This window comes from Sparus aurata, chromosome 3 (assembly GCF_900880675.1).
Source record: "Sparus aurata chromosome 3, fSpaAur1.1, whole genome shotgun sequence".
In the NCBI taxonomy this organism is placed as follows: Eukaryota; Metazoa; Chordata; class Actinopteri; order Spariformes; family Sparidae; genus Sparus; species Sparus aurata.
The window spans coordinates 30,355,516-30,380,861 of NC_044189.1; the positions used below are offsets into that span (position 1 = coordinate 30,355,516).

At 39.7% G+C, this 25,346-nt stretch overlaps 2 protein-coding genes across 8 annotated transcripts in view; one reads left to right on the top strand and one right to left on the bottom strand.

The window, feature by feature from the left end:
* Positions 1–17,217, top strand: part of LOC115578680 (retinoic acid receptor beta) — a 390,811-nt gene extending 373,594 nt beyond the window's left edge. For all 5 annotated transcript variants that reach the window (XM_030411757.1, XM_030411754.1, XM_030411755.1 and 2 more), the window contains 2 exons: positions 6,544–6,702; positions 9,746–17,217. In XM_030411757.1, coding sequence (XP_030267617.1) covers positions 6,544–6,702; positions 9,746–10,092 — 506 coding nt within the window. In that variant the 3' untranslated portion in view covers positions 10,093–17,217. The remainder of the gene's footprint in view (positions 1–6,543; positions 6,703–9,745) is intronic.
* Positions 17,218–19,659: 2,442 nt separating this feature from the next.
* top2b (DNA topoisomerase II beta) overlaps positions 19,660–25,346 on the bottom strand; it is a 40,494-nt gene continuing 34,807 nt past the window's right edge. The window contains exons 32-36 of one of the 3 annotated variants that reach the window (XM_030413155.1): positions 25,074–25,144; positions 24,594–24,689; positions 24,178–24,309; positions 23,985–24,070; positions 19,660–20,144 (exon numbers count right to left, since the gene is read on the bottom strand). In XM_030413155.1, the coding sequence (XP_030269015.1) occupies positions 19,977–20,144; positions 23,985–24,070; positions 24,178–24,309; positions 24,594–24,689; positions 25,074–25,144 (553 nt within the window). In that variant the 3' untranslated portion in view covers positions 19,660–19,976. Of the gene's footprint in view, positions 20,145–23,984; positions 24,071–24,177; positions 24,310–24,593; positions 24,690–25,073; positions 25,153–25,346 lie in introns of all 3 variants that reach the window. The other 2 variants (XM_030413154.1, XM_030413153.1) reach the window with 2 other exon arrangements.

Below are 25,346 nucleotides of genomic sequence, written 5' to 3' on the forward strand. Positions count from 1 at the left end.
CGTCCTCCTGTCTGTCCTCCCGCCCTTCCTACCAACTCTTTGTCACATTTCTCCCCGTAAAACAGCATTTGTCACCGGCAAAGAACTTTAACTCACCGAGTGTTTGTGATGAAAATAAATCGCAGCAACTGTCAGCCGTCCGGACCGAGACTTCAGTTAACTTTCCCCCGGAAAACAGCCTCCCTCCCTGCAAGTGAGTCAGACAGCTTCCAGTTAACTGATGGCGATTATGTAATTATGTAATTTAGAGCGAAAAACTTAACTTTGTCAATGCCAGGATGTTTGGTGGATCAGGATCTCAATCACAACACATTATAACAGCATCCATATGATTATAAACGGTCTGTGGGCTCAGGTTGACAGGGGGGACACCTGGGAAACACACAACGTCATCAGTTGCAATCTACTCACACTGAGGGCTTTTTCATTGTCGCTGGGGATTTCAACCAGGCCAACATGAAGTCAGTTCTCCCACATTTCCACTGTTTTGAGAGCACTGACTGGGATATGTTCAAAGCAGCTGCCACTTACAACGATCACATCAACATAGATGAGTATGCCATGTCTGTGTCAGCCTACATCAACAAATGCATAGAGGACCTCAGCGCTAGAAAATCCATCACCACCCGGGCCAACCAAAAACCCTGGATGACTGATGAAGTACGCAAAATGCTAAAGGCATGAAACTTAGCCTTCAAGTCTGGCGACGAGATGGCACTGCAAACAGCAATAGTCAACTTGAACTGTGCCATCAGACTAGCAAAGAATGCTCACAGTCAAAAAATCCAAGACTTCTTCCACGATGCCACTAACACCAGGGATATGTGGCAAAGCATAGAGACTATCACCAACTACTATCTGACCGGGTGAGAGCAGGTGCTGCACGGGCGAGGGGCACTGCGCAGGGGAGAATCATATTACGGCCACTACATGGACCCACAGACAGTGGATTTTTTACAGTTGATCTGTGTTTTATTCTACTGTCAGTAATGACAACTTTAGCAAATACAACAAGAAATGAGTAACAGACTACAACTTTAAAACGAAATGACGTGGTTGCCTATAAGCAAGGATTTTAATGTCTACAAAATGTCTACATCTTCTCATGTTCTTAGTTTTATGAAACCAAAAAAAAATGTTTTATATATATATATATATATATATATATATAAAATCTAATCTGTATTAGGCCTGCATGATATGAGGAAAATCTGCGATGTGCGATAACACTGTTCAATATTGCGATGACAATATAACTTGCGATAAATAAACAAATATTGAAGTTTGCATATTATTAACTATACAGTCCTTAGTTTTGAATTGTTCGTTTAGGTCTTTATTGTTGTATTGCAGGTGGTGATGGAGGTTGGTTGTGTTTCCTCTAGAAGTTGCATCAACTGCTCAGCATGTTTTACACAGTACCTGTGTTTGTAACACGTCGCCTCTCCTTAATCCAAAATAAGACCACATAGCAGAAGTGCTGTTTCTTTTCACCACAAGGTCTTCGTCATCCACATTTTCATCGCTTTTCTACGGTGGCCCTGAAAGCTCACAGCATTGCAACTTAAGAAAGCACATGCAAAAAGACAAATCTCAAGCAAATTAAGAAAACATCTTCATCAATTTGACAACACATGCGCAGCATTTAGAAAACGCGCTGCAAAGACCACAACACAACACATTAGAAAAACACAATGCAAAGACCACAACACAACACATTTGAAAGAAGCGATGCAAAGACCACAATACAACACATTAGAAAAACCTGCTGCAGAGACCACAACACAACACATTAGAAAAAAGCGATGCAAATAGATACACAACGGAAGTGTTTCCAGAGGACACTTAAAAGTGATGCACACATCCGGACACGCTTGTTGTTGACGCGGATCACCGCAATAGGCTAATATCTGAATCATGCGATCACAATGTTAAAATAAATCAAAACACTTTTTTTTTTTTTCTCATTTTCCAACACTCACCGGTAGCCCCTTTTAGATAAAAAAGGTGGCACATTGGCTGTAGCTCAGGGGGTAGAGCAGGCCAGCGAGTGATCGGAAGGTCGCTGGTTTAAATCCCGGCTTGGGGATGAGTTGAGCTGCATGTCGAAGTATCCTTGAGCAAGATACTGAACCCCGAATTGCTCTTGTGAGGGCCCTGCGATGAGTTGGAGACTTGTCCAGGGGTGTACCCTGCCTTCGCCTGGTGACAGCTGGGATTGGCTCCAGCAAACCCCTGTGACCCCATAAAAGGGATAAAGCGGTTACAGACAATGAATGGATGGATGGAGGCGACACATTTGCAGCAAGGTAAAGGCTGCAATGTGCCGCCTTGTCTATCTAAATGGGAGGTGTAATATTCTTCCTTTTCCAAAAAGCCGCCACTGGAGTAGGCGTAAACACGTGACCTGACGTGAAGCACGAAGTTGGGTGTGAACAATGAAGTAGGTCAATATTATCATCAAAATAAGAGCTTTATATTGCACCCCATTGGAGTTTAGAACTGGGTTCTTAACAGGGGACTTTTAATTTGAAAGTAGTGACCATTAGTAGCTTGCCACTACAACAACAAGTGGACAACGAAGACAGCTACAGAGTCCGAGGAGATGCTAGCATCTCCCGGATCTCAGCGGCTGTCCAGTTGCTCATCTTGATGTCCATGGATGAAGTGATGGACTGACTGCTGTGATCAGCTGTTTCCTGGTTTTAAAACTCCCGGCTGTGGGTCGCACAACAGTGCACGTCATCGACACCTCCGCCCATCTCACGCAATTGCTGGCACATCTACGGCTCGGATTTACATAGAAATGGAGGTGGAAAAAAGTGTACCCTCCAAGCGGCAAATCGATGGACCAAAACAGACCCCCAATTTACAGCCTCCTGTCTTAATCTCGGACCTAGCCGCGAAAAGACAGCAAATTGGTGGCTTGCTTGCCCAGTATAAAAACGGACAGTGTTGCTTAGTGTAGTCCCTGAGTACATCAAGTGGAATGAATAAACTGATTCACTCCACATTCAAACCATGCTTGACTGCATTCAACATAGTCAGCCCGTATTGATTCTGCTGGTCAAATATTCAGTGGAGCTGCTGTTCAGTTTGGAATGAAAGTAAGCCAGCTTCCACAGGAGTCTAAAACCAGGTCAACCACAGGTTGCTATCAGTGAGGCAGCACTATCCTGACTGCCAAACATGTGTGGGGGTAGGCTGGGGGGAGGAGAGGAGAGGAGAGAGGGGTGACGTACAGCCATGTCATGGCAGAGTCAGTTGACTGAGTGCATTGTTTTGCTGTGGTTGTTTTTCACCTCCACACCCGATGCATGACTAACTCTTTCATGTCAGTAACACAGATAATACACAAGTTTCTATCCTCTTCCCACACATGAAGTTTTACTGTACCTCCACCAAATGTTACACACCTTCACCTCTCATTATTACACTGCTCTCTCCCCTCCACCGCCATTTTCATCGATGGCAAATATTACAGGCTCTTGCATAATCCATGGACAGTGCAAGACAGCTTTGATTGCATCTGTAATCACACACCTCTACAGCAGGTCCAGTTGCTGTCTCATGTCAGTGCACACACTGCCACCCAATGGCCCGATGGTGTAGTGTTTGTCAATCAAACTCAAAAGATTATCACTTTGAAAACTGAAGGAACTTTTCATATCTCATTTAATATTTACCATGGTCTGCTTAGTTTAAATTAGGGAAGCAACCAACAACAATTTCCATCACAGATTTATCTGCTGGGATTTTTTTAAAATAAGATAATATTAGTCTGTATGTCAGAAAAGAATTATGATTTTCCAGATCTCAAAACTACATCATCATTTGTTCTGTTTTGTCACAATTATGTCTTTTTGTCATGTTTGCTGATTAAGTGACTTATATAATTTCACTGATTAATCAGTCAATCGACACAATGTACCCCACTGAAAGTCATCTGAATTTTGTTGACCCCAACCAGGGCTGGACTGGGACAAAAAATCGGCCCTGGCATTTTTGGCTTAGACCGGCCCCTCATAATTAGCTGAGCACAACCGGAAAAAAACCCCATAACTTTTTGCCTTTAGGCTTATTAGAAATCTACAGTTTATTATTACTTTAGAAGTCTATCAAATAACCATTGTGGAAAGCAAATAAGTACATTTACTCAACACATAGTTGAGTAAAGGTATATTCTATTTCAAGCATAATGTATCATCGGCATCCTAGATCTCAGAAGTTTAGCATCTATTGTTAACTCTACCACTTTTGTCTGCTCTGTGTAGTTCAATTGATCATTTTATCTTTTTTATTGAAATCATCTCTAATATGTATTTTCTGAATTTCCCTGATATAGCAGCTCAATTCTAATTCTTCAGGTTAAAAGGTGCTCCCTTTAAAAAGCTATAAAATTGTTATATCAGGCTAAAAACAGGGCTGCTTTATGAACTCATGCAAAGCAACTTGTCTTAAAAGCATTTGACAGTCCTACTCTTGTTCAATGTGGGCAAACCTTTTGCTAATAATACTTTTATACTTTTTTTTTACACTTACTTTAGTAATACTTAAATTGCAAAGCTTTTACTAATCATTTAGCAGTTTAAAATCTGTTTTTTAAACATGTTTAACCACAGCATAGAGGGTTGCTACACATTCAAATGACTATGCAGCCTTTCAACACACCTTTAACCTAAATATCTAAAATGCTATGATGGAGCCTAAAATAGACACTTAATGCTCATCCGACACTTCTCAGCATTGACCGTTTGCTGTAAACCGTGGCTGCCAGATTTTGAGAAGTATGCAACACCAATTAATATCGATACTGATCAATCGCCATTGCTCATCATTATCATGTAATTAGAGTTCTCAACGGGCCTGAAAATTACAGTCCGAACCCGACACAGCGCTACACACCCGCATGAATTGTCTGCCCCCCGTTAACTCGGCCAGAGCCCGCGGGTCCGGTCGGGTTTGTCGGGCCGGCCCGACCCGTTGAGAGCTCTTCATGTAATAGAGCTAACGTTCCCTCCATCAGCTCACAGTCCCTGTATTAACGTTACTACCTGCTTACCGGCTGTAATACACACTGTCCCTGTCAGTCAGCATCATCTCTGGCTGCTCCTCTGCTGCCCGCTGCTGCTGTCTTCACCTTCAACCTGCTGTTACTGGAGCATTGCTGTCTCAGAGGACGTGGAGGCTACAGCAGCCCCTCCAGCGAACATGTCTGTGATTTTAGTACATTCTGCAGCATCTACAGTGAGATTCTTCTCTTAGCACGCAACTTCTCCGCACCCAATTTCTTTCTCTTTGGTTGCTCCATGTTGTCAGTCCTCGTGCTCAACCTTTTGAAACTAGCAGAAGTTACAGGAGACAGCGCAGGGAGGGGTGGGGCCGCCTTCGTACTATATCCTGATTGGCTCAGTTCACTGTCTATATTGAAGACGGATCAATGGGCCGCCCCCTCTAAATTGTGCACTTAGAAAAAAAAAAAAGAGGAGGGCTGAGAGAGATTGGATTAGCCCAATGTCCTTCAAGAAAATCAACCAATGGGCCATCGCGGTCGATAAAAATGATTTATAATAAAACTTTTGGATTAAATTATGAAAGCCCGGTCCATAAATGTGCGTCGGCCCACCGGGCATTGCCCGGTATGCCAGATGGCCAGTCCATGCCTGACCCCAACAGAAAAGAAGCAGTTACTTCTAAAAGTTTTCAGCACAAAATTCCCTCCGTTGTCCATTGTACAGTGGAAGTACAAAAAAATTAAAATAAAATAAAATAATACATATATATACACACACACACAGTATATATATATATATATATATATATATATATATATATATATATATATATGTGTGTGTGTGTGTGTGTGTGTGTGTGTACATCTGATGTGTATATATATATATATATATATATATATATATATATATATATATATATATATATATATATACATATATATGGCTGCCAGATTTTGATTAGAGAAACATATATATATTCATAATGAAGACTGTAGATTTTCCAGTCAATGGCCAATTATTGGATCTGATATCAGACAATCAGACAGACTGTAAACAAGTTGACAGGTTTTTCAGATTAGCTAGTACTGTATCTGTAGATAAAACAGAGAGTTTATGGGTCAAAACATTGGAGTCAGAGGGAGCTGCCTACTAGAAGGTCCATTTGACCACTGAGTCATCTCTATCATTACTGTGTGCAGAGAAGTGCTCTTTCAATAGAATCATAGCTTTGAATACCCCGTCTGCTGTTTGAGGCATAAAACCTCAGTTATCACAGCTCCTACTAAAAAAAAAGGATTCAAATTAGTTTTCTGCTTGGGTAATCCAATTGTAACGATCCCTGCAGTATCTGCGCCACAGCAAATTAGTTGACATAATGAGATAAACTCTTTGTTCTTAATCAAACCAGACTTCATGCTGCGATACATATATTAGCCCAAGCTTGTCTCAATCAGATAAAGTCAAGACATGGATTTGTCTCTGTTGAGCCTTAAATTTGACTTGATTTGTGTGTGTGCATGTGCATCAGACCGTCAGGACCTGGAGGAGCCCTCCAAGGTGGACCAGCTCCAGGAGCCGCTCCTGGAGGCTCTGAAAATCTATGTGAGGAAGCGTCGGCCCAGCAAACCACACATGTTTCCTAAAACCCTAATGAAGATCACAGACCTGCGCAGCATCAGTGCTAAAGGTAGGAAGGATACCAGCTTAGAGGTCACATGATGTGATTGCAGTCAAAAATGACAACAGTATCGAGGAAGATGTGTTCTGCTGCACTCTGGTTTAGTATGAGTCAGACAGGCTAAATATTAAAACTACAGCAAACGTATAAACCTGTTCTTACTGGAAGGCAGGGAAAAAGTCTCCTGTGTCTTTGTGATCTTGACATATTGATTTGTACAAATGAGAATGTGTAAGGGTTAGGGTTAAGTTCAAAGGCTACCTACCTCATACTTTCTGAATGTGTGCAGAATTGTCAAATTGTCTGTTAGAGAAATTATAAACAGTTGCTGTCGCAGCTACCAGTATAGAGTTGTGAATAGTAGCTGGTCCGGAAGTATTTTTCCCCACTCAGATCTCCCATTTCTCACTTAAAATGTTTTTAAACAAAATCCTCAGGTTACCTTACATAGAAAAGTCTCTCAGATGATTTAAAAATCCCATGGTTCATGTAATGGTTTAAGAAATCATAGTTTGCCAGACAGACAGATGGCTCGAAACACTAAAGCCTTGGCCACCATTGCTATTGAGGGGAAGCCAAAGCAGCAGAGAACTCAATACATTAGCTATTGGCGTTGTGAACAAACATAGTACCAAAGTTGCTGAATGAGTCCTACAAAATATTTTCAGAATCTGAAAGTAAATCAGTCTTGGATGTTTCTTTAAAAAAAAAATCTTCAAAAATGCAGTCTGTGTACCAAAAATGTACCTTTCACTTCTTGTCTGAGAACCAATCAGATGATGTACTGATGATTCAAACAGGTATTCCAACTGTGAGTCATCTGGAATAAAGAGAATCTGATGCAGGCTGAGGTTTATGCGCTTTTTGTGGGACGGCCATGTCCTGCCACACTTGTGACTCAAGAAGCACGACTCTTCCAAATGATATGTCGGTCTCTACAGAGAAAAACATCATGGCCGATTTTGAAAAAAAAAAATATTGTATTGAAGTCAGTAGGTAAATGTCCCAACTTCACAAATAATCGATATGATAAAGAAATCTGCAGTTCTCCTCAGATAAACATGGCTTTTAAGCCCTTGAACGCAATTCGCCCTTGAACGAACGTTAGAGACAGCAAGAAACTCCGATGAACTAAATAGATTATATACTGTAGTAGCGTTTTCTGCTCTCTGTTTGTCCCCTGAAAGCTATCACTTTGTGGCTGAGTTGGTTTCTGACATGTGCAAGTAAAAGATGAGGGGAGGAGTAGTTCAGGTTAGTCCCTCTGAAACATATATTGTAACCAGTTTGTTTTACAGAAAACTTGTAAATAGATATGAAATAAACTGAGAAAGGCCTTCAATATCACGGTCCAGACGGTGTCACGCACGGTCAAAAAACTGTATGCTCTCTCTCAGCCACAGCCAGATGCTGTGGCTTGCAGTTCTTAAGACCTTCATGCTGGCTCCACCTTCAGCAGCCTCCTAAGTGACCTCTAGGTGGGGACAGACCTGTGGTCACACAATCACTCACTCATTCCCATATACAAATACACACACCAATGCACACTCACAGACTGCTAAGAACAAAGAATATGATAATCAAAGTAAAGCTCAATTTGGCTCCTACACATACCAAACATCAAAATGAAGGTATGGAACTAGCTGGTGAAGAAAGTGGAACATCTGGCAGCTAAAGTGCCAGATATTTGTCTTAAATGTATCGGTGGAGACTTAATATTGGACTCATCAGGTGATCAGAACCACCTCATATAGATTGTATTTAGTTCCTGTCAGGGAACATACAGAGCACATCACCTCCGTTTTAACTTCTCCAAACCTGCTTCCTTATAAACCCCTCTCATTTGAACTTTTGCTAAGCACTCTGGACTGGTTCATAGTTCTGAGCTTTTAACCCTGCATGAGCCCAAGTGTACTCTGAGATCCTCAAAGGCCCTCCTGCCCCTTGGCATACCTGGGTCCCTTGACTTCAGAATGACTTGCTTTAAGAAGTTATTGTAGATGTCCATAACTCCTCCTAAGCCCTTTATATTTTTCTTTGAATCCCATCTTTTAAACTTAGTAACATTGCATAGGTTTATCTGGTTGCGTTACCAGCTTATGTTCCACTGATGATAAGTAAAAACATGCTCTGATCTATTTGTAGTGGTTTATTTGTCTTCTAATCCATTGTTTCTTCAAAAATATCTATTCTGGGTTTTACTCTTTGGTTTTATTTTTTTCTGCTGCCCCCAAAAGCAGCTTCACATTTCTGTGCATTATATAGATTCAATTACTATCATAAAATTAATTCAGAGGTTCCTGAAGTGGAAAGTCTTACACAAGATAGCAGATTATCAGAGAAACCTTGCTGCATTCACTCAGTAGTGTTAAGGTGAGGTTATGTTTTAAGACCCAAATGCAGACACATACACAGGAGGCAGGAAATGGGGGAAACAAAGAGCAAGCTTTATTACCAAAAGCCGAATTAATACAAAAACTAAGGAATTTTAGAAACACAAGCGAACCAGACAAAATACAAAGTAGGCTCAAAAAACAAAGTGCAAAGAAAAAACAAAGTTCAAATCAAAGCGAGAAGAAAGAAACCAAAACATACCAAATGGGAGACACGAGGAACGACTGACCAAGACGGGATATCAGGAAAAGACAGACTGACGGAGTAGCAGGGAACATTATGGAGGATATAACGAACAAACTGACAAGGAGTGCAGGGAGAGCAAAGACTAAATACACAGACACACAGGTGAGGAGAGTGAGGAGGGAAGACGACAGGTAAGGTAATGAAGGGAAACACAGAGGGAAAAATGCAGAGGGGACACTGAAAAGACAGAAGAGACACAAAAGGGCATGGAGTCAAAATAAAACATAAAAAATAAGAAAAAGACACTGAACCATAACAAGTTTTAAGAAAAAAAAAAACCAGCAAATAAATCTGCCTCATTATGCCTCAGATATCTGCTAACGAAAAAAAATGGATGATGATCAGTTGATCTTCTGACCACATAATGTTCAAATTTGTAACCTTATTATTTTTCTTCATTATGGTCCTCCAGGAGCAGAGCGGGTCATCTCTTTGAAGATGGAGATCCCAGGTTCTATGCCGCCACTCATCCAGGAGATGCTGGAGAACTCGGAGGGCCAAGACGGCCAGAGCAGCAATAGCAGCAGCAGCAGCAGCAGCAGCAGCAACACCGCCAACAGCAGCAGTAGTAGCAGGAACAGCAGTGGAAGCAACAGCAGCAGCAGCAGTGGAAACAACAGCAACAGCAGCACTTCAGCTGAGGCAGGGGCAAGTCCCAGCAGCGAGGGCAGCCCCGACAAGGACGCCACTGCTGCTGAGTCGCCGGTGTCCATGGAGACCAAGGGGGCTATGGCTGCATTGCCCAGCGATGAGCCCTAGGAAGCACCTATAGGCGCCTCTGCAAAAACTCTGACATTCCTTTGCACAAAAAAGGAACAGGTGGGCAAGGCGTTAACCCCCTTACAACCCCTCTACCCCAACTCCTTTGCTTGGTATTACGTTATCTTTATATACACTTCCTATTTTTCTTCGCCCGCTCCCCTAAAATTCCCACCTTAAAAGGAAAGGGTCAACAAGGAGGCCTCAAAGGATCAGTGCTTTGTGTATAACTCTGAATTTTAGCTCTTATTTGGCATGGTTTCTCTAAGACAGGGATTGTGATAGAAAGGGCGTGGCCCTTGCAAACAACCAGAGATGATACTCCTCAGGTCTCCTGTGTAAATTCTTATCTGCATGACGGGAGTTTGATAAGTGGTTTTACTCTCTCTCTCTCTCTCTCTCTCTCTCTCTCTCTCTCTCTCTCTCTCTCTCTCTCTCTCTCTCTCTCTCTCTCTCTCTCTCTCTCTCTCTCTCTCTCTCTCTCTCTCTCTCTCTCTCTCTCCCCATTTCCATCTCTTCATCTCTCATATTGTTGGCAAACTTACATTGTACATACCATTCTATGGTTAGATCTCTGTTTCTATGATGAATTTTGTGGTGCTTTTTTCATTGTCTTAAATATTATCTTTGAGGCGATACATCAAGGTTTAAAGCAGGACTAACTGTAAGTCCTTTAAAATGTTATCTAGAATGTTATTGCATATAGACATTATGGAAGTCTAATATTTTATATTTGTTCCTATATTTAAAACAGTTTTTGTCTTTTGTAAGACTTCTTGGTTCATGTCTCTACATGAATGAGTGTACATCCACAGCGCCAGAATGCAAAGCTTCTCTCCATATCGACAGCCAAGTCTGTTCAACAGTTTCCTCAAAAGAGGGAAGCACAACAGCTGAAGCCTTTGATACACACTCATCAGACTTACCACTTCTGTTTAACTCCGTCTCGACATGAACCGCCGAGACCCAACATTAGATTAGATTTAGAAATAAGCCGGTCTATGAAATCAACTCATTTGGTGGCTGGATCTCCTCAGTAAATCAGTTTACCTCACTGTCAAAACAAATCGGGTGAATTATGTTGCTGATAAATGCCAGAGATTTTTCTGCAGCAGGCTGGGATCACATAGGTTGCTTTTTTGGTCAATTTTTTCAAGTCTGTACCTTAGACCATAATTCACTTAACAACATTGCACTTTATTATCATCATCAGGTCAGTTTATATGTTTAACAAGCAAATGTTGTGCCACAATTTGTTCCACCTTAAAAATCAGTTTCACACTTATTTTCAGACTACTAGTTTCAAACTACCTGTCTGCTGACAGAAAGATGAAGGTGGCCTCACCATTAGTCTACTGGCTATAGTCTCATTTCTACCAAAATGATTTCTTTGTTCAGTGGGTTAAGTTCAAGTTGACGTCATTGCGAGGCAAACAAATTTATTGTAGAATACAAGGGACTACAAATGTTGGCACGGCAAAACTGAAACCCAGATGAAAATAAATCCTTGTAGGGGACATCATGCACCCACATTCTGTCTCTCCAGGCTGGCATGTTGCCTCCTGTTCGCAAGCACAGCCAGCATCCCGCTGTGCCTGGTGTAAAGGGACTCTATATAACTTGCTGAAAAGCAGCCCTAGACACAAGTAAGGTTTATGATAAATGCTAAAAAAAACAGTCTAATAGTAGCAAATACAGGGGTGCTGTGATATACTGATATTGACTATAAATGTGATATTTAGAAAATAAAATATTGATATCATGTTAATAACACACATGAAAATATCATGTGAATAACCCAGCAACTCCTATACCATTTATGTTTCTTTAGGTTCTCACTTTGTCATAGAAGGTGGCGGTAATGCACCTTAAGGCACACCCACGGCGCATGTAGATATTGCAATAATATAGTTATTGTGAATTATTTTGACCATGACAATGTTCTACCAAAAATCTGATAACATGAAGCATAAAAATAGAAAGAAGTCATGAAGCAATTGACCTGACTTATTACTTTCAGTCACACACAGTCAACTTATATTAGCTTACGTTACCTAGCATAAGCCCCTATTATCTTCTGGTCATACCAGTACAAGTAAGGCTTTATGAGCAAACGTATATTAAACTTAGCGTGATTGTGCTTTATTGTTCGTGAGTTTAGCTATTCATGCTTCTCTGCTTTCAAAAGTTACATAGCCTCATTTGGACCTCAATATACTTTGACAACAAATGAGGTCTTTTGTCTTTTTTGTAGTTTTGTTCATTATTTCTATGAGTAATGGCAACATTATTTTTACCAGTTATTGCTAAGGTCTGGACACACTTTAACAAAGCCTGGTGGGAAAGGAAACAAGCAGTCAGATGTTCAAACAGGTTGAAAACAAGCTGTAACACTGTATCAGTGTAAGTCAATGTGAATCAGAAATGATTTACATTGACCCACAGTGATACAGTTGACAGCGATGAATGTTGACATTTGTCAGATTTGGTTGGAATTTCATTTGCGTTATTACCTATGGAAATGTAATACTGGAGTCATCCTACAAGTTTTGACTTAAAAGGAAAACTACCATTTTATTTGTACTTAACCTCGTCTGTCAGCTATAGGGTTAACCTATAATAAGATTCACCAAAGTAGTAGTTGAGTGGTCAGAAGAGTTAGCCAAATTTATTTTGAACAGAATTATTACCCAAACAAACCAATTTCCTGGTTCAACTTGGACGTACCGTACTTAACGCAGACTGGTTGTGTCCACTGACAGGTGCATTGACAGTCAGGGTTTGAGTTATCATCTGAGCCTTATGGGGATTTCTAAATTAACAAACCCTAACCAATGTTTAGGACATAAATTTGTGACTAAAATAATGTTTATTTATTGTATAAGGGAACCTCACAGGTGTGTGATTTTACTGGTTCAGGGTACCTTATGGGAGCTCAGCTCCCACTGGCTCCCACATAACGCAAACCCTGCTGACAGTTTTGTGTTTAAATGAAGTGGTTGCTAATCTGGCTAAACTGTGAGTTTGTTTCCAACCTGTCTGATCATCTGAACAACTGTGGTTTTCCCTGTTGGACTTATTTTTGGCAATGTCCCCAAGTTCTCAAAATTCTCAGTTATTACTTAGGTGACAATGATGGAAGATATTTCGAAATCATGGCCAAATGACCAAGAAAGAACCAATTTGTAACAGAGTGTTGTTTTTCTATAGCCCTTTTGTTGCTGCTTTGGCACACATGTAGCACTTGTGCTCTTGAAATTTTAGCTTTCCATGTGAACTAGTGGTGCTATGTTTTGTGTTTGAGCTTTCCCTTTGATCACAGCCTGTGGCGACTTTGACTTCTCAAAAATGACCTGAATGTCATCCTAATGAGTGTGTATCTATGGCTAACAGCATGAACTACCAACTGGGCTCTACAAACGCACATGGCTCTGTAATGGCCTTATGGACAGAGCTCCTCAACCCGCTTTTCTTTCCCTTTTCAGAAGTGTCTTGTTTAAACCGGTGAAATACAGGGACAATGCAATCATTAATACACAATGATGACCAGACCATGTGGGTCAGGACAATTGTGCGCTTATGTAGAAAGCACACGGTGGGGTGGGAACCACTCCAAACACTCGCCTTGCTCTTCAGACTTGACAGTGTAAGCTACATTGAATAATGCAAAAGGAGATTCCAGATGACCTGATGACCTGAGAAGTACAGTCAAGGAAAGCCTCTCTTTGGGCAGTAGATACAAGTGAGCCCTTAATCTCATTGGTGGGGAAGTAAGTGATGTGTCTCACATCAGATGAGGTGGTCCTGCTGAAATTAAAAGATGATCCTAGGAAGCTGTTATTCCCCACAGCGACAGTCACACATGATACTGAACAATAAGAGATAAACTCTCTTTTATCCTGTTTCAGGACCCAGATCCCTCACTGCTGATATCAACTTGCGCACTTGTAACACGGGACAAAATAACTGAAACACTTAAACATTTCTGAGACACAGTTGTAGTATTGAAACAATATGAAAGCCAACAGCAGAACCTCCACTACCGAAAGGAGACAGCCAAAGTTCAGCTTAAAGAAATCAAGCACAGAATGTATGAAATTGTTTAAACAATGTCAACTTAAGGTCAATTTACATGATCGTTCTGGAGCTTTTGGGCATATCACACAGTCTAAACTACATGAGCTGTCACAAAATGTCTCTTGCCATATTTAAATGGATTACGACACACCATTTCGTCTGTTCTAACGTGAGGGTGTAGTTTTTTCTGTCAAACATTTGAACAATGAAAAGAAAAGAGTAGCATCTGTGGCATGTACACAGACATCTGTCAACAATCACATGATACAATGTGTCACATTGCATACACGAAAAAAATCACTGTTGTGTGAAACTGCAAAATAATTTAAACATGTACATTCTCTCAGTTAAACCAGATATAGCAGAGTTGATGATAACCGTTAAAAAGGAAATATTGATATCATGTTATTATTAATAATAATAATAATAATAATAATAATAATGATAACAGTAATAACAATAATACACATAATACATTATTGTGTTAATAATCCAGCACCCCTAATAACAGAGCAAGAACTGACACATGCACCTTAACACTGGTTTCCACCCACCATAAAACAAAAAGAAGAAGAATAGGAAGATGCACTGAATAGCTAGCTAGCTTGCTGTTACTGTCATGAGCTTGACGGTTTGTTTTTGTCATAGACAACAGTAGATAAATATAAACGACTAAGTTTACAACAGTTCTTTGAAGACAAATGTGAAATCAAAACCTGATTAAACAACACAGTCAGTCGATTTACCACCTGTTGTATTTGCACAGATATCCTCCAATACATGTTGTCCTAAACACCTAACCATGTTTGGAGATATATAAATTGTTTCTGACAATGTCGCAGTGACTGGCAGCAACAGCTTCTCATAACTGATCCGAAGCAGGAAAAGTAAGACAACCTTTTAGGGCAGTGAAGGGTTCTGGGTCTCAGCTGCACATAATAAATCCCATCTGCTTTCCATCCCTGCTCAGAAATACATATCATAAGGGAAACCAGAGCTGTTTCAGTTTTTCTTTTTGACTTGTTTGAATGTGAATAATGTCATGGAGTCTGTCAGAATGATATGCAGTGTTAAGGAATACTTACTTCTATCTCTGTAACATAGAAAATGCTCTCCTGGTGAGACATGAAGGGAGGTATCTTGGTGTTTTTCTTTTTTTTTTCCTTCTTTAAAGCTGGAAAACCTTCACAGCTGAAGAATGTCCACATCCACCCCTAAAGCAACAGGCCAACCCTCAGGTGGCTGACTGCAGCAGGGACTATTATCTGTTCTTTTAGGACACAACTTCATGATGCTGAATTACTCTTGTTCGTTTCTGCTGAATGTTGTACCGACGTAACTGTAATACTCTACTATCTAGCTCACTGCAGAGATGTTATATAAATGGTGTGTGCTTTGCATTCCAATTGGCAGCTCTGTGGAAAAGACGCTCATTTATTTGTCCTTAGTAACATCATCTCACATTCAAGTGGGGGAAACGAGGAGGAGGAACTGGAACTTGGGTGGCCGATCTGGGCATCCAGGTCTTTAATCCAAACAGCATAAAGATATATATCATCTAGGACAATGAGAAAGAGAAGCCTGAGAGCGGAAGAAATGGACAGTCAAGTCATCTCAGCACCTGATATCATCGATATGTTCTGTTCCTGTTCCATGTCAAACAACAGAGCTGCTTCCCCCCTCCTAATACAGGAAGCCAATCTGCTGTCATCAATCAATCGACAGCTATTTGGTTGAGAGGTGAAATAATGAACTAGGGTTTGACCAATATGGGGGTATGAAAACTGATTTAATTTGCTGCAGAGAATGGTATCAGTCTGATCAGTCCAAGAAAAAATTTATCTTAAAAATGTTTATATCAGCCTGAGGTGTTGGGTGCTTAAAGGTGTAGACCATGCCCCTTGTCTATTAGCTAGACTGCAGCAACAACCCTACAAAAGTCAGAAAAATATTTTAGATGAACAACGGATTAAATTGCTATGCAAAATGTGAACGTTATCACAAACCCTCAGAGAATGATCATCCAGCTCGGAAGTCTTAAAGGGCATTTTAGGCTCTTTTAGTGCTTTAGTGGTTGATATTAGCGCGCACAATTTAACTGAACTGGTTCAAAAACATTCTCATCAGACTACTTTCCAACAGCACTGGACAGCTGTTAAACCATGAAGATGCTACTGTATTACTATATACTACTATATTAACCTGCCTCAAATGATAGACAGACAAACAACAACTTAGCAACAAGCTAACTAGCAACAATGCATGGTCAAAACTTCACTTACATTTGCCGAGTAAAGAGCAACAACTCCAAATGGATGTTGATGTCGTCCTGTCTCCTAGCTGGATGTGTAATACGGGCAACTGCTTGCTAACATGTTTGCTATAACAACTTTACAAGGTGAAAATATGTCAATGCTGTGTTCATGCATTCTTTATGCCACCCAAAGTGGCCAAACAACTAGTAATAAAACAATACTTTTTACTTTATTTAAAACTCAAAGTTGCATAAACTGGCACTTTTAGGTGTTATTTGGCTACTCAACTAACTTACACAATACTATAGCACTAAAGGTATAAAAGCTCAATATCAGCCCCATATTCGGTCTAACCCCAGAGAAAGCACCTTAGCTAGGATCCAGAAAACATGACTGTGAACCTCAATATCAATCATTGACAGTAGCTCTGTTGTTGTCTGTCCTTCTTGGTAGACATCACAAACTGTCCACAGTCGCATTCTTTACATCAGTATCAGAGAACCCTACCAGTGTTGTATAGTCGTGTTACTACAAGACATGATGGTCATGTCTTACTGGGCATGAGGTTGGAGGGTGGGTCTAGACGCAGAGTTATCCCATCAGCCCCTGCTGCTGGCCCATGGGGCTAAGTCAACCTCCGAAGATGCTCTGAGGCTTAAGCTCCAATCCGTTTGAGCTCTCCATTTTAAATATTGTCTTTGTTTGTACATTAACCTATGCTTTTTATGTTCATATACTGTTTAACTTTACCATGAACTGTCTTGGCAAAGTAATAAAATATATTTATTTTAAATAAAAGTTGTGAGTGCATCCTTCCCATCATAACATCTTAACCCAGGCAACAACTATTAGAGAGTGATAGTAAAATGTTCATCGCAGTAATTAATACCAACTAATTTGGTCTGTATACAAATTGAAGTGCACCAAAGTGGTGCTAGCGGTACTGTCGGGAGGCCAAAATCATGACTCAGAATAAATGCTAATGATGCTGCTCCATGTCTGCTGGAAGTGTGATATTGGCAATACAATCAACATATTAACATTTAATTATTTTTTTGTATTAGACTTGTTCTGCTGCCCTTTAGTGGCCAAATAATCAGTTATTCTAGCTTTTAAAGTTTGGGTCCCTTTTGGGTCTATATTTTGGCCAGTTAGCTGGATCCAAATTTAAGTTGAACAACATCTGAAGTGTTTAAGAATTCCAAGTTAGATTGTTACTTGATTGATTGTATGAATGTACTCCTACCTTATTATTTCAAGTGGAAATTTTCCCCATATAAATGACATTAGTGAAAAGGTTGAGGGGTCATTTTAAAAGAGATTCTTACATTTACACAACAAATCTCACAAGTCAGGGCCTGTTTCACGTCCAGTGTTCTCAGACTGTCTTATAACTGGTCTCACAAGGCTGGTTACCAACTGTCTCCATTAACTGATGGAATATTAACAATCTCAGACAAACAAATGTAAAGGAGATGCAGTGAAGTTTTGTAATTACAGTAAATCACAGCATTAGAAGTAGATAAAGAAACAAAAAGGCGGGTGGAAAGGGGGGGCAGGAACAAAGACCAGGAACATACCCCAGAGAGCCACAGGAACCGACACAGGGAAGCTAAACGGACAAACTGATAAAGACAGTAGGGCAGTAGAGAGCACACAGACTATATACCCACGGCTGGCAGGAGTAATTAGACACAGGTGAAACACATCAGGGAGGAGCAGACAATCAAACTGGAGGACAATGGAAGGAAAAGGAGAGTGAGACAAGACACATGAGGATAGAAAATAAATTTAAAAAAATAAAACAACAAACAACAAAACCACAACTGAAACTATGACATGCATATTACAATGGCTTCTATGCACAACCTTTTTATATGTTAAGTCAGTATTAATGGGAACTACATGAGGAAAATGAGTTGGGTTTTTTTTCAAACATAAAATTTTTACCCTTTAACAGTGATAACATGTCTGCTGTTGATGTACACATGACTACTGCATTTTTCGTATTTTATTACAAACATTATCTGCAATGAAGACCTTGTTTTACATCCCTAATTCTACAGTAAACATTTCTATATTTACAATTTAATAGATTCTCATACAAAGTGAAATATTTGTACTGGTCTGGGTGTCATTTGTGCTCGGTTATACTTTTGTCCATCGATGGATCCTCTTAGCTCCACTTGTTCCTCTCAGGTGAGAAGGTGGTTTTATTCATAAGCTTAAACAAACTCTTGCAGGTTTTGCCCTGCAGCATTAGTTACCATTGTAACTAATATATAAACTATATTTGTGAAACCGACAGCCATAGCCAACTCATAAGTAAGCTGCCTTTTCCACCGCTTTGTGAGATGGAGCCCCACCCAGTATACATCAAGATATGTTGCTCTATATAAAAGCTAACTAACAACCAGCAGAGCCGAAAAATGTTAATGCTCTGGCTTCATCTTAACAACCAAATGAATGCCTTTATACACTTTGTCTTCAGTTAAAAGTAACATTTTTTAACACCACCGTAAAGGAATGGAAGCATGGTAAAACACAAATGTCCTTCTTTATAAACATTTGAAAAATGGATTGGGGAATATCCTGAAACCTTTACCTATCAGTTCCATACTTCCCAGCTGCTCCACTTCACGATCTTTAAATGGCGCAATGCTCCTTTTTTTTTGGTTCATATGGATTTACATGTAGATAATTCTGTGTGTGGTCATACAGTACAAAATACAAATGAATCAGGGGCCTATTCATGAAAACATTTTGGATGGAGAGGTTAGTGACACCAAACCTTGCGAGTTAAGAGTAATCGGGGCATGCTGGTATGGTTGGGTGTTTTTTCACTAGAAAGCATGGTAAATAAGTTCACCTTGACGGCATGTTGGAGGTGTGTTAGTCGTGAATTATACCAAGAGCCTGTTTGTAGGATGCTTTCCTTTGATATTTATAACTGATCCACTGACCATACAGCAGCATGTCTATATCTGGTTGATAAGACCTGACCTTTAAACTGTAATATAACTTAAAACTACTCTTTCCATTGGTTTACACTCATACTTACCTCTCACTGACATGCAGAACATGCATCACAATAAGGAACTAATGATTCCATTTCATGGCATCTGTAACTTCATAACCTCACTCCAAGTATCAGCAAGTGTTGGAAAATAATTTTACATGAAATCTCTGGTGTAACATTATTCAGTCAGTCAGGACAGAATGAAGGCAGCAAAAGTTGGTAATTTCATTGTTTACTTTCAACTTCATGTTCAAAAAGTTACATAGTATTTTAACAATTAAAATGTGCTAAAGCACAGCGTTCTAAACTTCTAAAAGCCGCTTCGGACAAATACAGAACATTTCAATGAGCATAAAAAAAGAAACCTGTATATGTATAATAAAAAGTGTAAAACACCTACACATTAAAAATCATTGAACATCACCACAATTGAAAAGAAAATGGAACAAGAAATGTACAAAAGTCTGTGGGAACACAGAAGGAGGAGGAAACTTTCATACAAGCGGGGTGTGTTGGAGTGTGATCAAGTGGTTTTAATCAAACATGTCATCATCATCATCTTCATCATCCTCGTTGTCTGACTCGTCAAAGTACTTCACCTCCTTCTTCATCCGGCCTGGTCTGTCACGGGACTGAGTCTTCACTGTTTTTCGGCTGTTGCTGTCATCATCCTCATCGTCTGACGGAGGTTTCTGAGGTTTCTGCAAAGGCAGACAGTGAACGCTTTTTATGGCTACCATTTATGTTTTTACAGCACTGAAACTGCAAAACACAGGTTGTTGTCTGGGAATCCTCAGGCCTTGTACTGAATATACATTTTTTATTATCAGCTAATTTAACTTTAATCATCAAAGTAAAAGTACTCATAACGCAGAAAAATGACCCTGAGAGTGTTAAACCATTATGTATATTGTAAGCATATTATAATTGGTACAATCATATGTAAGCAGCATTTTAATGTAGTAGTTGGTTGAGGTGGAGCTAGTCTGAACTGCTGTATTGGCCGAAATGTGTGTGAAGAACAGAGTTTCAAAAGGTATTGAAAGCTGTCAGTACATTTTTGCTCATTATATATTATAGTGTAATTTTTCTTTTAGCAGATCATCTTCTGATTTATAACCTCAATTAATTTAACCCTACTTTTCCTGGCTGGATCTCATCTATGGCTGCTTGAGTACTGACATAATTGATAGAGATGCACCGATCGATCGGCCGATAATGCCCCTATTGGTTTTGATCGGAGTTCTCAAAATAGATCAAATCAGGCCGATCAGCTGACGTTTCAATATAGACACAGTGCATTGACTGCATGCAGGGTGGGAATTGCCCCGCACTTTGCTGATGCAGTGTGAAAAAAAACTCATCGTACGGCCACAGTGGCCTCTGTGGCCTCTGTGCCCCTGGCCCGGTCAGCGTAGTGGGCTTGCCTTTAATTACAGCCACCCAGTGCACAGTAGTCACTCACAGTAACTTCAATGAGTCCGCGGTTCGTGCAGGTGGAGTCTCATCATCACGATGATCTCACGTGAAAGCCTCTCAAACAGCAGCAGTGTCTCAAAACAGAAGAACGTAACTTACAGCACAGCGAGCGAGCGCAGCCGGTTTTGACATGATACGTAACTGACTTATGTGGTAGGATTTAGTCCGGCAAAGTTGGAAATATATTCACAGATTTGAACTTCCCGGATCAATAACTTATAAATGAAACCTTGTTTAAACACAAACGACGGAACTTTCCTACCGTAGTGAGGAAGACAACGGGCTACAACCGTATGTTAATCAAAACGAGCATCTGGACATTAACTCTGGTCTGTATGATCAGCCGCCTGTGAGCCGAGGGCGCAGGGACCGTCTACAAAGTGCAACACTGAAAAGAGAAACTACAAAAAATTCAATAACTTCACTATTATTCAGAGTGTAGTGTGACCAAAATCACTCCACACATCAGTGGTCTCCTGCTGGTTATTCTACAATTTTTTGTTTGGAAAAAATATGCTTTGCCATAATTTTGGGGAATTTCTATTGGGAGAAATATTCAATAACACTAATATTCAGTGTGGTGTCACAAAAAACACCTCACCTTAACCCAACTTAAAAAAAACTACCCTTTAATGTAACTTTAACTTGATTTTGGTATTAAAAAATGTTTTAATACATAATCCATGTCTTATTATAAATAAGAATGTTATGGTATCAGTCTGAAAGGTAAATCAACACATTTTACTCAGTGGCCTTTGTGCCCTGTCATGTGGCCTTGGTGCCCCTAAAAAAAAAGTGAAGGCCAAATGGACTTGCCCCTAAAATGACAAAATTCCCACCCTGACTGCATGCATTCCCACTAGTACTCTACAGTTACTCTATGTAAGCTGAGTCCAAGTTGTCTCTAAGAGAGTCTCTAGAGTGTGAAATATTGCACATTGCCTCAGCCTGCAATAAACCGGTGGTCAATTCATGATACTTTCTCATCTCCTAATTTTTATACTTAATAATACAATGTCAATGTTGTGTAAGAAGAATCATTAATTAAATATATTAAAGTTAAACAAGACAACAATATAGAAGAATTTATGGATTTGACGCTGTGATTTTTCAAAGGTTTTGTAGAAAATATTCACAAAATTCATGAAAAATAAGGGGTGAGAAGATCCTGGCTGATTTATCAGTTTGTATCATTTGGATGCACATATGTAACAACTGAAAAGTAACACGAACTTCATGTAAACACCTGAAATGGAAATGTGTTTTAAGGTAAGTTAAAAAACGCTGTCTCCATTACAGAGCACTGGCAAGTTGATGTTTTGGCCTGGTTACTTCATATCTTTGGCACATTTCTTAATCACATCCTAGGCCATTGTAGGCTCTTTTTAAGGGTGCTCAAGCACACCTATATTTCATCTCAACACTTAAAAAATATAATGATTATTATCATAATTATTTTCTTTGTTAATATGTATTAATTATGTATTATTATTATTTTCGAGCCCCTGGGAAAAAGTGTACTAAAAATAAATCATTTATAATATTTACTGCATGTACACTCGTTTCAGCTCATTGTGAGTCTTAGCTGCGTTTTTTTCTAGTTTCGCTAGTTTCTCTCCTCCTCTGTTAACAGTGGATGTGCAGCTAACACGCTGTGGAGAGGTTTCACTATGAGAGAATACTGCGGCAGGGCACATACTCTCCAAAACAAACACACGTAACAGAGCTGACTGGACTGGCTAAAGACAGCTGCAATTAGCAAATGTGAATTGATGACAACTCATACCTCAAGAAAGAGAGAGAGAGAGAGAGAGAGAGAGAGAGAGAGAGAGAGAGAGAACGCACAAGAACTAGGTGAGGAAGTAGACAGGTACTTCAGAACTCATAGTTTTGCCCACATTTATTGAAATGGACTCCTCAATGATTTCCATAAATTAACAACTGTAATATTCTATTAGAAAATTTGGAACCTCCTCTTACATGTATATGTCATAAATACACTGTATTTATATATATTCTGCTTTATTTATTATCAGATTAAATATCCTCTTCTAGCTGCATACAGTATGTTTGTGTATGATTGTCAGTGCAAAAAGGGAAAAAATGGGCAAGGGGAGAAATTAAGACTGGGAAAAACCAAATGGAAAAAATGGACAGATGGTGAACATTGTTATCATGGTAAAACTGTAACTGTTCAGCTCATGAATAGATTTAAAATGAGAGAGCTTTGCAGCCCTAAAGGTCTAATCCCAGAATCACCCCTGAACCACATTGAAATGTTCCTTAGCGAATACGTTTATTTACATTGTGTTTTTATGTAAAAACAATATTATTGACTGACACACTTTTAGCAGACTTTACAAATTCTCAAATATCTACGTCAGTATTTGAGTAAAATCAGTCGGAAACTTAGTTATCAAGTTGGCAACAGCATCGAAACATTTCACATCTAAAAGAGGTGTATACTAAGCGGAAGACAATGAGAAGAGGTGTATACTCTGGAATCTCAAGTTAAAATCCTAGAAATCCTGCATGTCTACACAGAGCCCAAAGGATACTAAAACACACACACACACACCCCAACCACAGTCTGTTCACCCAGCTGCCAACTGGAAAAAGACACATAAGTATCTGCTGTCATACCACCAGACTACAGAGCAGCTTGTTTCCTCAGGGCATGAAACCACTGAACTCTTCTTCAACACTTCATCACAACATTCTTTTTTATTTCTTTTGTAGCATTAAGGGACTACAACTTGCATTTCATTGTACAACCCTGCATTGTGATATGACAATAAAGTGACCTTTAACTTTGATGTGAACCGTTAATATATACATTATATGTTCTTTGCTGTGTGGGCCTGTCATGATCTCAGATGATGAGATGCCACTATTAGTTTGAGATGCTGTTTCTTCAGGTCCTGTGGATATTTAAGCTCTTATTCCAGCATGTGTAAACTTTAACAAAAAGAACATCATCACTGATGTTAAAAGTTGCAGCGCATACATTTTACACTCAGACACCAACAGTGCATCTGATAAATACAGACATATGTACTCACTCTGCTGGCGGGTTTTGCCACTTTCTTCACTGGATTGTAATCCTCTTCAGATCCGGAGCCCTTCCTCTTCCTCCCCCTGCCTTTACCTACCACCAGAAGAAAATGTGACCATAACATTCACCATCAGTGATGTGAATTTGATTTACTTATGCTGTGGTTTTTTTGGTAGAGTAACAAAGAATCTGAGATGTACCTTTAAGAGCTGGTGCTGGCTTTTTGGACCCAGTGTCAGAGTCGGAGTCCCAGATGGATTTGTCTGGTTTCTTTGCCTTTGGTGCTGGTGGCTTTTTGGGTTTGGGAGCTGCATCGGAGGGTTTCTTGGCTGCTACAGAAAACACATTGAAAAACAGAGCATTAAATACTGCTTGCATTTAGTGACTTATCAACAACAATCAATCATGTCAGAAGCTTTTCCCCACCTCCACTTTGTACCCTCATAGTATAACGCTTTGATGAGTCACACATTGTTATATGCATATTATAAAGACAATGAGCTCAAGTATCATTGAATTCATGAAGTTTTACAACCATCATCTCCCTTGTGTTATGGCCTTAGCCATCTATGCTGCTATATTACAGCTCCCTCTGGTGAACATAGTGAGCCATTACCTTTTTTTGCAGGCGATAGTTTGTCCAACGCAGAGCTGCTGGAGTATGTGGAGAACACTGGGCCATTGTCATCGTCACTGTCAGACTTTGATCCATCTACAAGACAACAAAGACGTTTAGCTGCTGCTCTTTCTCTGCAATTAACTTCAGGATGTACAGATTCTGAATGGGTGCATATAACCTGATCCTCACCTACAATGCTCTGCAGACTCTATGTAAACATTAAGTGTATGTTCAATTGTTCATTTGCTTTCTTTACATCTTGTCTGTTGTCACAATTAATTATCTCATGATTGCATCCTCTGTGCAAACAAAGGTATCAGCTAATGTTGCTTTCATGAAACACTGAGAATTTATTGCAGTTAAGGATTCAACACAACTACAACACAAATGTCTTGGCTGGTTGTAGTATCAAATGTAGAAAAGGACGCAATCAGTAACCATTATGCAAGTAAATGGCATTTTAAATCTTGTACTCACCACTGTCGTTGCTTTTTTCAGAGAAGGCTGACTTTGATGTGAAGATGCTTGTTGTCTCCTTTGAGCTACAGCTGCAGACCTTCAGGGGAGCAGAAACAACATCTTCACCATTTCTCTTCTATACTGTGTATATTTCTATAAACCATTTACATAGCAAAATGTGTGTGTACATAGTTATTTCTAAATGTGGGTTAACCAGCTAAAAAAAAAAAAGGAATTTACTACATTAAAATTGCCACGAGACAAGTTTGCCTTTGTATTTTTTCCCCCATG